This window comes from Musca domestica, unplaced genomic scaffold (assembly GCF_030504385.1).
Source record: "Musca domestica strain aabys unplaced genomic scaffold, Musca_domestica.polishedcontigs.V.1.1 5, whole genome shotgun sequence".
NCBI classification, from domain to species: domain Eukaryota; kingdom Metazoa; phylum Arthropoda; class Insecta; order Diptera; family Muscidae; genus Musca; species Musca domestica.
Window position 1 is genome coordinate 12,361,425 of NW_026712346.1, and position 14,378 is coordinate 12,375,802.

Here is a 14,378-nt window from a genome sequence, read left to right on the forward strand (position 1 = left end):
CGTCAGTGATTGCCTTCCAAAGCGTGCGATAGTGCTTGTTTGTGAACAAAAAAATGGTGGTGGCGTCAACTTAATAATCGATTTAAGTAAATTAAATTTAATACTTTTGGAATCAGAAACATTTTATAATAGTAAATAACAGTCTAAAGATCATTTTATAACTTAAAAACGTACAATTCAAGCATTTTTCTGTTATATTATTATAGGAACAGAAAAAAAGAGATTTGCCAGTAGTCGGCAGGGGGTGCCGATTACGAGAAAAATATCATTTTTGACCAATTTCACCAAAACTTGAGAAGAGTATTAAAAAATAATCCAAAAACTACTCAAATAAAAAAATAGTTTTGAGTCGACAGTTGCTTTTATCTGTGCCTTTTGACCAACTATCTAAATTAAGTAGGTTTTTTAAATCAGCTATGTGACGTTTTAGATAGCGGTGGTATTTTTGAAACAAAATGTTGGCTATCTAAAGAAAAAAGATCAGATAAGAAAGGTACTTTTTTTTATTTATCTCATTTTTGTTTTAATTGAAAATCCATACGTTACTGAAGGTAACCATACTATTCTTGATTTTCTATCTATATTTGGTTTAGAATGATAATTAAATAAAACACTATTCAAAAACGAAATTAATTTCAAATTCTGGATTAAACTGTGAATTAGTAATATTTGTTTTTTTTTTTGTTTTATACTATTTGAAATTAAAAAATATACATAATAATATTTTTTTTTTACTGAAATACCATATGCCGACTACTGGCAAATAGACATGCCGAGCATTGGAAAATGGTGCCGACTACTGGCAAAAAACTATTATTTAGTAAAATTGCAAATTTTGCCAATTTAATAAACACAAATTCAATTTTTGTTTATTATTTCGAAAAGTAAACAAAATTTGGAATCCAACAACTGTATTTTTCAGCAATTTAAAGATTTCGCTCAGAATATTGAAAGATTGAAAAATTGAAAATCCTAAAAGTGCCGACTACTGGTACACTTACCCTATAATGAATTTGAAATTATTTGAAATTCAGTTGCAACAGAAATGCATATTTCCGACATTAAGTGGCAACAAATTGTATAATTTTGAGATAAAAATAATATTGTTCTTCTATTTTGGACTCAATTTTGTGGAATAACCCCTATCATTTCATTTAGGTTTTGTGGGTTCTCCCTCAAGACTATTGTAGACAAAATCAATTGTTCAATGTCTATTTGACACAATAAGACCCCAGTACGGAGTTGCATTTTCCTAGTTGCTTTGAAACTGAACAACCTTTCTTGTTGAGTCATGGTTGGAAAGCATTTGGACATACATTCAAATCTTATCTTCACCCTTTCACTTGCTTAACTCTTCAACTGTATCCGTTATCATCCCTGTGTGTGTTCTTACCCCAGTATTGTGTCCAATTCATCATCGTTGTCGGCATTTTTCTCGACTACCTCCGAGTCGAATTGTTTGTTTGGCATATTAACTCCCCGATATACAGCCTTATCGGTATCTTTGACCCGCGATCGTGCCGAATAGTCATCGTTGTTACCATAGATTTTGCTACCCATCAAATTGGACTTTCCGTTAGAACTGCTTAGTATGAACTCAGAGGAACCGTTCTGTTGACCCATGGCCACTTTCGAAAACATGTTGTACACTTTGGTCGGCTCGTAGGGGAAGGGGTCCTGTGTGGGTCTGGTGTACACATAGTAACCACCAATTTTGGCAGAGTTTTTGGCATTTTTTGCAGCTGTCTCATACAGAGCGTAGTTGCGTGTTCCGTTCATGTAGATGGTGTTTCCAGTGCGATTGCTGTTGTTGCTGTTCCCACCTCCCACCATCTGGTGTTTGCCACTGTGAAACGACACATTCGGATGATGATGTTGTTGAGTGGCAGCCTGTGCGGGCTTCTGGCTGCTGATTCCGAACAGGTGTGATATGTTACGATTCAAGTATATATCATTTATAGATTCCGTTCGGGCCAAATTATCCGTGCTCTGGTTGAGGTTGCCGGTACTGAGGTATATATTACTAGAGGGTGCCAAAATCGTATTGTATCGGATCGTTTCACTCTTCACCGAAGAACCTTCGTCTGGGGGCTTTGTCTGTTTCGTCGTTATTCGCATCGTGGGGGCGACGGGATGCATCAGGTCGTTTGTGTTCATCGTTAGAAAGCTTATCTTAGGTATTTGTACATGGCTGACATTTTTGGCTTGCTGGACCACGATGTGTCCATTTTTCGAGTTGTTCAGCAAATTGGCCTCTGTTAGATCGTTTCGATTCAGATTGTTGTTTGTGGTATTTTTATTGTTGTTGTTATTGTTATTGTTGCTACGATGTATCATATCCGTTAGCGACTGCAGTTTTTCTTGCACCGGAAGCATATTGCTGGACAGCTGTTGTTGCTGTTGCAGTGTCATTCCTACGTTATTGGCATACTTTGAAGTAAGCTTTATGCTGGCCTTGGTCGCCGCTGCAGGCGATATACGCTTCAGTGCATTGAAATATGGATACTTGAGACTTTGTTGGGCCGTGGGTCTTTTGTCCGGATCGTAGAGCAGCATATCTTCCAATAGGTCTAAACCTGGTTGGCTGCAACGAGTGACAATGGAATTTAAAGGCACCCGGACACAATCCGGATACCGAAAGTGAATGGATGCAGCTAGCCGATATCCCTCAGGCCAGTCATTCTGAAATTATATATTTTACGGAAGATTCCATTACCCATGGTTAGTACTTGAATGAAGTAGTGATTGAGGACATTACCTTGTCGGGTGTTCCTAGAACAGAACAAATTTTATAGAGCTGATCGACCTCACTGCTGCCGGGGAAAAGCGGACGAAAAGTATACAGCTCTGCCATAATACATCCCATAGCCCACATATCGATGGAGCTTCCGTAATTGGTTGAATGCAATAAAACCTCTGGAGCTCTGTACCTGCAAATAACAAAAACAAAAAAAATTAATAATAATTCTTTGTTAGATCTAACGTTCAGGGATACAAATGATTAGGAACCCGTTTTTCCAGCCCAAACACCCATTCACTGTCATCATGGATTTCTAGTAGTGATTCGATAATGAAAGCGTAATACCTAAAACAACTAACAATTAGAATAACATAATTGAAGATATAAGCGCGATTTCGTGCTCTTTTTATACCCTCAGCCATATGGCTACAGAGGGTACATTTGCGAACCACTTCTGGTACCTCACAAACACAAAGTCACAATTTCCATTACTTTTATCTGTCATAACAGAACAACACAGCGACTCTTTACAACTTGCTATATCTAAATATTTCTCTTAAATAAAGTTTTTATACCCTCCACCATACTATGGAGGGTATATTAATTTTGTCATTCCGTTTGTAACTCCTCGAAATATTCATGTCAGACCCAACAAAGTATATATATTCTTGATCAGCGTAAAATTCTAAGACGATTTAGCCATGTCCGTCTGTTTGTCTGTGTGTCTGTCTGTCCGTCTGTCCGTCTGTCTGTCTGTCTGTCTGTCTGTTGTAATCACGCTATCTTTCGAACAAATTGAGATAGAAGGCTAAAATTTTGCACACATGTATTTTTTCCCAGTAGGCAGGTTAAGTTCGTAAATGGGCCATGTAGGTCCAAGTTATCATATAGCCCCCATATAACGGTACCTCCCGATATTCGGTATTTTGATGATTTTAGCGACATTATTTACCGGAATTGTTTCAAATTTGGTATTTGAAGTTCATAATGGATACTTCATCCAAAGTCAAAGAATGAGCCATGTAGGTACCCCCCGGTATTCGGTATTTTAATGATTTTAGCGACGTTGTTTACAGGGATTGTTTCAAATTTCGTATGTGAAGTTCGTAATGGATACTTCAGCCCATGCCAGAAAATTGTCTGTGCAGGTCCACGTCTTCGTATAGCCCCCATATAACGGTACCCCCCATATTCGGTATTTTGACGATTTTAGCTACATTATAAACAGATTTTTCTTCAAGTTTCGCATTTAAATATTGTAATAATTTATGACAAAAGTTGCCTATGCAGGCCCACGTCGTCGTATAAGCATTCGGTATTTTTAAGATTTTAACAGAATTTTTAACGGGTTTTATTTTTTGGAAATTGCCAAATTTGTACCAAATGGTGGAGGGTATTAAAAGTTCGGCCCGGCCGAACTTACAGCTTTTTTACTTGTTCATTTTAATTTTATTCTTTTCGCGGCTTTTCATTATGAAATTTGAAACAATTTCCCCTACTCACCAACGGGTTGAAACATAATCCGTAAACGGTGGTCTAGATCGAATTTCTCTGGCTAATCCGAAATCAGCAATTTTTATCAACTCTGGCCCGGAACAAAGGAGATTTTCTGGCTTAAGATCACGATGGAAAAAACCATGTCGATGCATGAAAGCCAGCCCAGTTAAAACCTAAAAAAGAAACACACACAAAATCCATGTAAATAATTCTCAGCTTGAAAGCATCGTACACAAATAATACCTGGAACAATATACTCTTAAGTGTCGGCTCAGGCAGGTGGGTGTCACGATCTTTTATCATCTGGTATAGGTTCTCCTTCATGTATTCGAATACAAAATACAACGTGTCGTTCTCACGAATCACCTCTTTTAGCTTAACGATATTCGGATGCGATAGCTTCTTCAAGGACTGGATGGTAAAAATGTAATACAAATGAACATGATGTGGCATGGGTTTGAACACTGATGTCTTAATTACCTTCACTTCTCGCAAATTCATCGCCTCCTCCCAGGAATAGTATTTCCGTTTCATTCTCTTGATGGCCACTTTTTCGCCGGTATCTTTTCGTTGACCCAATACCACGGTGCCGTAGGTGCCATCACCCAGTTGGGTCAATGTTATATACCGATTCATGGTGCATTAATATATTCTAAAATAAAAAAAAAAACACCAAAGGATAATTTAGTTAACTTGTAAACATATGGAAAATATGAACATTGCCGACTCAAGTTGACTCAACTGACTCAAAGTACAGCTGTGTCCGAACTGATGTCATCATTATTTTAAAGAGCCATAAGCTACCCTCTAAATTCGATTTTGTTTTTCTTTTGGTGCCCCTACTCTGTCAAAACATAAACAGTTTGTAGAGAATAATTTGAAATTATTTCAAATTTGGAGACAACTGAAATGCATATTTTTTACGTTATCGGGCAACCAAATGTATCATTTTGGGATAAAAACAATGCTGTTTCCAATCTTGTTTTTGGGATTTTTCCCCAATGTAAGAATTTTCTGAAACTACAACAACTTGTCGAATGACACAATAAGACGCCAGTATAGAGTTGCTTTGAAGTTGAACAACCTCTCTTATTGAGCCATGCGCCCAATGTTATCTATATATTCTATTTTAATTATTTTAATTTTTTAACATTACATATAAAGTCGCAATCGGAGGAAAGATATTTGACATATGTCACATTTTTTATGTGTAGAGGTCTAACATGCCATGTGATACATATACGATATCGCAGTTGTGAAATACAGGACAGTGTATGTACTTTGTCGATAACAGAACGACCAATATAGTCTTTTGTTTGTTGTGTGAAAATAAATGAAATGAAAATTGCAATAAAAATACATTTTTAAGGAATAAATATATTTTATAGAATACTACGCGGACTGGGCCAGCGTTGCCGGTCCGTAGTTTTAGTCTTTAATGCATAGTTTTTAAAGCATAATAATTAACAAATCTGTCTCACATAAGTGGCAAAAATTTTTGGTATAAATGACGACTCGATTAAATAGAAATAAATACCTCTTTCAAAAAAACCTGATCTTATTTTTCAGTAAGAGGTTTTAGTTTATTAACAAGTATACATTAACTGTTTATTATATGTCCATGTAAGATGGCTCTCTACCCCCACAGGCCGGAATAAGGAATATGAAGAGGCACTGTAATATGAGGACTATACAAAATAGTGGAGTGAATTGAAAATATAGTAAGAACAGGATTCATGTACTCGGAAAATTCTAAAAAAAAAAATTCTATTTTGCCCTATACTCCGCAAAAGTTACGATAAAGTTTTAAATTTGATACAGTTCTAGGGGTTACATGAGGAATCATTTGTACAAAATATCTATCAGGTTGGTCTACAATGTGATATAGCCCCCCTCAAATGATATAGCCCCTTTCAAATTCCTCAAATGTTGGTAATTTGAGATTTTAGAAAGAAAAACAAATTCTTTCAAATAATTAAAAGTATAGGACCATGCTTCATTATAACTCGTATTTGAAGGTATCCGGTGATTTTAGCTATTACCAGGATCTTGGTCACATTTTTCAATTGATTTTGCCTTTATTTGGCATCTAGCTTCTGGTAGAAGACCTCTTCGCGGAAATTTTTCAATGTTAATGTTTCGTAGTAGCGCTCATATAAAACTACCTTTGATTTTACCTATTTCGTTGGTTTTGATTATATTTTCGAATTGATTTGACTTAAAATGCGTGTTGAGGCTACTTTGGGGGTAGAGAACCATCTTACATGGGCCTATTATAAACAGTTAATGTGTACTTCTTAATATATATGCTATATTATTGAGGTTTTTAACTCTCAAATTGAAACGGGCCAGCAACGCGGACTGGGCCACCTAGTATAGCATATATATTAACCAGTAAAGAAAGTCTTAAAGTCGGGCGGGGCCGAATTTATGATACCCTACACCACTTTCTAATTTAGTAGAGCTCCACATAACAATTAAAAGTGTTTATGGGAGAATTCAATCATACACGCTATGATTATAATTATAATTTAAAGTTCAAAGGACTAAATATGCCGAAGCATTTGTATCTTTTAAATTCGGACTTGTATTGCCCATTTGGTGCACAATTAATTTGTAATCGGATAAAAATATATGTGGGAGCTATATCCAAATCGGAACTGATCTCGATAAAAATGCATTTGATATATTTCCCTGAATATCGTTGTTACGGAGTGCATATTACGACTGCGGAGGACAAAAATAGCAAATCGGATGAACAATATATATGGGATATCTGAACCGCTTTCGATCAAATTTGGCATACTTATTTTCAGGTCCAATCTAATCGTACGTGCAAAATTCCATAATATTCGGACTGATATTACACATTTGACGCACAATAAAAAGCAAATCGGACGAAAATATATATGGGAGCTATATCTAAGTTTAGACCGATTATTCTATGCAGATCATCAAAAGGAACTATGGGTCTATCTCGTTTCCTTTCGCCTGTTACAAACAAATGCACAAAGACATAATACCCTGACCACCTTGTGGTGTAGGGTATAAAAAGTATACATTAACTGTTTATAATATGCCCATGTCAGATGGTTCTCTACCCATTTGGGTATAGCAACCATATAACAGCGTGTATAGAAAATATGCAAACTTTCTCGATTTTCTTCAATTAGAATTTTCAATTCCAAAAGGAATTCTGAAACAATTCTACACAAAATTCCAAATCATAATGTAACAGTCAATTTTTTCAGTTTCGCGATTTTTCTCAAAATTTTCTTTCATGACAACGTTTCCACTGTAATAACAAATAGCCAAAAGAAAATTGGAGTCATATCGGCCCAGCCGTTCTCAACTCATATGTTAATATACTTTTTCAATTTTTTTTACATATAAATTTAAAGAAGTAGGTGTGGCCAGTTCCCATGACCCCAAACAGATATCTAGGATTGAGGGAGGGTTGGAGAGTCAAGTCTCCTTCGTATACTAACTGTGGAAGAGATATCTCCATGATTTTGGCAAATATTAAGATTTTAGATAAATCGAAAAAATGGGCATAAATCGGGGTAGAACGAACATTAAAAAATATCCAAATAGTTCCAACCGGTATCAATTGATTAAATTACCAACGAATAACAATTGGTTTATATACAGATAAAAAGTAGGCGTGGTCAGTTCCTCTGCCCCCAAATAAATACTTAGGATTTAGGTAAAGTCTACAGTATGTCGTGTAAAAATTTTAAAACCGATATCTTCATTATTTGGCAAATATAAGGATTTTAGATAAATCGAAATAGTGGGCGTAGTCATTTTTTTTAGTCATTTTTTGAACGTTTGTACAAAAAATTATGCAAATCGGTTCAGCCGTTCTCAACTGATTCCATTACCAACGAACAACAATTGCTTTTTATATATATATAGAAGAAGTAGATAATATAAAGGGAATTTATGACGTAATCAAAAACTATGCATCATTTGTAAAAAGGCAATTTTTACATACACACGGAAATACATATGGATAATAACCCTGCATGCATTTTGAAGTGAGTTACTCACTCACATCTAAGATGCCAGTAATAAATGCGATAGTATGTACATTTACAATAACAAAAATACTGTTGTCTACTTTCTATCGCCCAGAAGTTACTACCTCGTGGGGTATAAAATAATATGTCGCGTATGTAGACACTTTTTCGTTACTTCCATCGATATCTCTATACCTATAAAAGAGGAGAGTGTTTGTATGTTTGTTTGTTTATAATTTATGGACTCGAAAACCACTGAACAGATTTTTCTGAAAATTTCCAAGTATACTACTACATCGCCTGAAAAAAAAACATAAGCTATATATATTTTTGAAATTCCACTTGGAACTAGAGATATAGCATCAGAATCGGATGTACCTCCCAAAAATTTCGATTTTATATGCACATATCTATTGATCGTTTACAGATATAGTCTCCAAATTTGGACTTTAAAATAAAAATAAATTTCCCAAATTATATTGAAAGCAGTACAGATTTACAATAATATTTTCCGTCGGTTCAGATTGGGAATTGACCCACAACGCCTTTGCAATGGTATTACGGTAAAAGTTGAAAACTACACAAAAATTTAATTGAGGATACTATATTACGGGGAAGTATGTTTCCACCTCGAATTCACTAATTGCAACAGAAAAGCCACTCAACTTCAAATGATTGCAGTTTCCTGCGCATTTGGCATTTGCTATGAAATTAATAAATCCGAAGCGCAAACCCTTCGTGTATGCGGACTTAATTTGGCATGTTCTCATGGTCAGCTGTTTCTGGCATTTTCACGCGTTGGAAGACCGAGCTACTTGTTTGTTTATGCATTAAAGTATTACAATAATTACGTTTTTGAAATTTTTGAGTTTGTTTTATTTTTTTAACCAACAAATATTTGTATATAACATTTTGAATTCATATAAAATCAAGGAAGCGCACCAGGTTCAGCTATTCGTATATAAAATGTTGAATGCATATAATATCAAAAGGGGTAGCGAAGCGCACCGGGTTCAGCTAGTTTTTGCATAAAATCTAAAATGTTGTCAGAATTAAAAAATCCTTGTCAACATCATTCTCCAAACCCCAGCAAATTCTACCTTCTCCTGTTTTTCAGTGGCTGCACACACATGTTTCTCTGTCCACTCTATTCCATTAACCTTGAATATTGTTTATTTTATGTATGAACCAACTAATCGAGTGTTCCTTTCTCTCTCCTTTTGTCTTGTCCAACAATTATTGACTTCGTGAAGTGGCCAAAATTGAAGATATTCTCAACAATGGGAATTAATGTTGTGCCCCTGAAATACAAAGCTAACGAACTATTCATCTAATATTCAGTGAAGGTCAGTGTCGTTGGCCCTTTAATGAAATTGTTTTATTAATTGCGCAGATGGATATAAAATAGACATATTTACCTAGGACGTATTTTCGGTGTGTAATCGGAAACAATAAACAAATGTTTTTAATTTAAAAAAAAAAAAAAAACTATAAAATTGTGATGTAATATATCAAGGATGAGTTATGCTAAATCTATTTAATATAATTGGTCTGCTCAGAACTGCAAGGATTTAAAAGTTTTTTTTTTACAATAACCGATTTTCCCTTCATTAGCTTCTTGTACTGGAACTGGTACTGGAACAGAACAAATGTTGCTGCGTTTTCTGAATTATTTTAACTTTAAAATTTGTTGTTGAAATCAGTTATGTATTGATATTCTTTATATACTTAACGACACCATTAACGACAATTATCGATAACATCAGTTGTTCAATTATACAAAATACCGACGAAATTAAAGTAATCGCTAAAAGACCAGATTTTATGTTTTACTTTTCTTAGCATACTAGAAGAAGCTAACTACAATTTTTATACCCCCCCACCATTTTATGGAGGGAATTTTGTCATTCCTTTTGTAACCCCTCGAAATATTTATAATAGGCCCTTCAGAGCATATATATTCTGCACCAGCGTAAAATTCTAAGACGATCTAGCGATGTCCGTCTGTTGTACTCACGCTATATTCCGAACATAGTTTACCAACAGGCAGGTTAAGTTCGTAAATGGGTCATGTCGGTCCACGTTTTTGTATAACACCCATATAACGGTACCTCCCAATATTCGGTATTTTTATGATTTTAGTGACAGTATTTACCGGAATTATTATTTCAAATTTCATATTTAAAATTTGTAATGGGTACTACAACCTATGACAAAAATGTTTATATGCAAGTCCACGTCTGCGTACAGCCCCATATAACGGTACGATTTTGTCCAAAAATGTTACAATTTATTGCCCATCATCACCGAAAATATGCATTTCTCCTGCAACTGAATTTGAAAAAAAATTCAAATTATTTTTTTTTAAATTAATACACACAAATACAAAATTTGTTTTGAAAGAATAGGGGCACCAAAAAAATTGTATTTGGCAGGTAGCTTTGTTCTACCATCTGTAATTGTGACATGGTACCTACATACATGCAAAATTTGAAAATCTAATCCATAAATACAAAATGTACTTTTTCATGCATTGATTATAGAAATGTACTTTTTTTCATAGAGTTCTTTTTCTACATTTAAGTTTAAATATTCTACATCGAAAAGAACAGAATTTTGGTTCAAACAAAGTTTTCAAGTCAAATTTATTGCTCTGTTTCAGAATCTGCAAGAACTACATAGTTTTTTAATTTTTTTCGATATCATATAAGAAAAATTGGTTATCGAAGTAAAAAGTTGTACATTTTTGCAGTTCTGGAACAAGGCTTATATTTTGTAATTCATCCCTAGATATGAGCGTACAACTTATAAAAAAATTACATTTATTTCCCGGGCAATATATTTTGTCATTTTCACCACATTTATACCCCCTATCAAGGAAGAAAATAATCTAAGACAGACAACTAAATTATTAGCCTTCTAAGTACTGCCTTCTAATTTACTGCAGCCAGGACAGGTACTGAGATCTAATTCTGTTAGAAGATGGTCATCTTGCATTTTCAGTCCAATTGGCATTTGATCCATTACATGAAGTTGTCAGCGTATGTTTTCGTTTTAGTACAAAACCTAAACAGCAGGTATTGAAAGAATTTAGCCGAATCAGCTAGTTATTCTGGAGATTTGACCCCTAAAGACTGGCTTAAAATAAAACGTCGTTTGAGGACTATACAAGAACTAACATCACAGCGAACATTTCCTTAAGATGAGGGGTTTAAAATCTCTATTTATACCCTACACCACAAGGTGGTCAGTGCATTTGTTTGTAACAGGCAAAAGGAAACGAGATAGACCCATAGTTCCTTTTGATGATATGCATAGAATCACATTCTAAGTCGATTTATGCATGTTCGTCCGTCTGTGCGTCCATCCGTCTGTCTGTCCGTCCGTCAGTCTGTCCATGTATTTTTGTAAACAAATTAAAGTTCGCATTTATTGCCCGATCCAGATGAAATTTTGCACAAATCATTTGTTTGGCCCAAGGACGAACCCTATGGAAACGGGTAATATCAGCCCGAATAGTACGGAATTTTTGCACATACCACCAAATTAGGCCTGATAATAAGTATGTCAAATTTGATAGAAATCAGTTCAGATATAGATATAGCTCCCATATATATTGCTCATCCGATTTGATAATTTTTGTCCTCCGTAGCCGTAATATGCACTCTGTAACAACAATATTTGGGGAAATATATCAAATACAGCTCAGAAATACCTTTGCTAATTTTTTTCGAGATCGGTTCAGATTTGGATGTAGTTCCCTTATATATCTTCGTCCGATTTACTTTTTTATTGTGCCCCAGACGTCTAATATTTACCCAAATTGGATGGAATTTGGCATTTACCACCGAATTGAGTCTAGAAGCTAGTATATCAAATTTGGTGAAGACCGATTCAGATATAGCTATAGCTCCCATATATAATGTTCATCCGATTTATTATATTGTTACCAACAGCCATAATATGCACTCCGTAACAACGATATTCAGGGAAATATAGCATTTTCAGATTAAATGAAACCTTTTGCAACCGAAATGAAACTTTTTGCAAATCAAATGAAAGTTTTAGATTTATAGAAGGATAAATAACAAAACATTGTTATTTTTAGTAGGTTTTAAATTAAATCAATTAATTATAACTAATATATAGCAAAAGAGGAATTTTTATTGATTATTAATATCGACATTTATATATTACTAGCTGAACCCGGTGCGCTTCGCTACCCCTTTTGATTTTATATGCATTCAATATTTTATTTACGAATATATGTTGGTTAAAAAAAAAAAACAGTAAGGAAAGCTCAAAAGTCGGGCGCGGCCGACTATATGATACCCTACACCACTATGCATATTTAGTAGAGCTCTCGTAAAAAGGTTTATACAGGGCATTTCACAGCTCTATGAGATATTTGGTACAAAATCAAAATCTATCTAATTCTATCGTGCATTTTACGAACTATAGCTATCTCTGAACCGGGTTTCTCCAAATTTTACGTATTATCTTCTAGACTGGTGAGTTGGGCTGATATTGACCATTTAGTGCACATTTAACCCGAAATCGGATGAAGATATATATGGGAGCTATATCCAAATCTGAACCGATTTCGATAAAATTTAAAACAGCTATTCCTGTGCTCCATCTAATACCTGGTACCAAATATCACGGTTGTGGAGTGAATATTACGAATGTATGGGACTAAAACTCTAAATCGGATGAAACATATATATGGTTGCTATATCTATATCTGAACCGATTTTCACTAAATTTGATATACTTGCTTCTAGGCTGAATTTGGTCCGATGTACTAAAATTCAGTCCATTTGAACTTATATCGGCCATTTGGTGCACAATTAACCCGAAATCGGATGAAGATATATATGGGAGCTATATCCAAATCTGAACCGATTTCGATAAAATTACAAACAGCTATTTCTGGGCTGTATCTTATATCTGGTACCAAATATCATTCTTGTGGAGTGCATATTACGAATGTGAGAGGCTTAAACACCAAATCGGATGAAAGATATATATGGGAGCTATAGCTATATCTGAACCGATTTTCTCCAAATTTGATATACTTGCTTCTAGGCCGAACTCGGTTGGGTGTGCCAAAATTCAGGTAATTTGGACTGATAGTGGACATTTGGTGCACATTTAACCCGAAATCGGATGAATATATATGGGAGCTATAGCTGTTTCTGAACCGATTTTCTCCAAATTTGTTGTATTTGCTTTAAGGCTAATCTCGGTCACATGTGCCAAAATTCGGGCCATTTGGGCTGATATTGGCCATTTGGTGCACATTTAACCCGAAATCGGATGAAGATATATATGGGAGCTATATCTAAATTTGATCCGATTCTCACCAATTTCAATAGGGTTCGTCCTTGGGCCAAAAAAGTATTGTTTGGAAAATTTCATCTCAATCGGATAATAAATGCGACCTGCATTTTGTTCACAAGAATACATGGACAGACGGACGGACGGACGGACGGACGGACGTCTGACATGCATAAATCGACTCAGAAAGTGATTCTATGAAGGTTCTCAAAAGTAACTATGGGTCTATCTCGTTTCCTTCTCCATGTTACAAACAAATGCACAAAGACATAATACCCTTACCACTATGTGGTGTAGGGTATAAAAACATATTTAAAAATTAAAAAAAATTATTGCAAAACTTTAATGCGCAAATAACCAAAACCATTAGAAAAGCAGTAACATGACAGCAGTACATACACGAAGGGTTTGTCCTTCGGATTTATTTATTTCATAGCAAATACCAAGCGTGCAGTAAACTGCAATCTTTTGAAGTTGAGTGGCATTTCTATTTCAATTAGTGAATTCGAGATAGCAACATACTTCGCCGTAATAAGCGTATTTCAAATCAATTGTTGTGTTGTTTTTTAGTGTTAACTTAAGGCGTTGTGGGTCAATGGTTCTTATTAAAATCATATCCCAATCTGATCCGATTTAAATATAATTTTAAAAAAAATACTTTTACACCAAATTCCGCCACACCTTTCATATTTCATTGAAATTGGTGCGTCAAATATGTGAAATCGGCCGAGAATATATATATGGGAGCTATATCCAAATCTTAACTAATTTCCAATTAA

General features: G+C 34.9%; 1 protein-coding gene across 2 annotated transcripts in view; it reads right to left on the reverse strand.

Moving 5' to 3' along the window:
* LOC101899596 (serine/threonine-protein kinase dyf-5) overlaps positions 1-14,378 on the reverse strand; it is a 49,628-nt gene that overhangs the window by 27,160 nt on the left and 8,090 nt on the right. For both annotated transcript variants that reach the window (XM_059128377.1, XM_005187289.3), the window contains exons 2-6: positions 4,718-4,889; positions 4,481-4,648; positions 4,244-4,410; positions 2,759-2,930; positions 1,394-2,682 (exon numbers count right to left, since the gene is read on the reverse strand). In XM_059128377.1, the coding sequence (XP_058984360.1) occupies positions 1,394-2,682; positions 2,759-2,930; positions 4,244-4,410; positions 4,481-4,648; positions 4,718-4,873 (1,952 nt within the window). In that variant the 5' untranslated portion in view covers positions 4,874-4,889. The remainder of the gene's footprint in view (positions 1-1,393; positions 2,683-2,758; positions 2,931-4,243; positions 4,411-4,480; positions 4,649-4,717; positions 4,890-14,378) is intronic.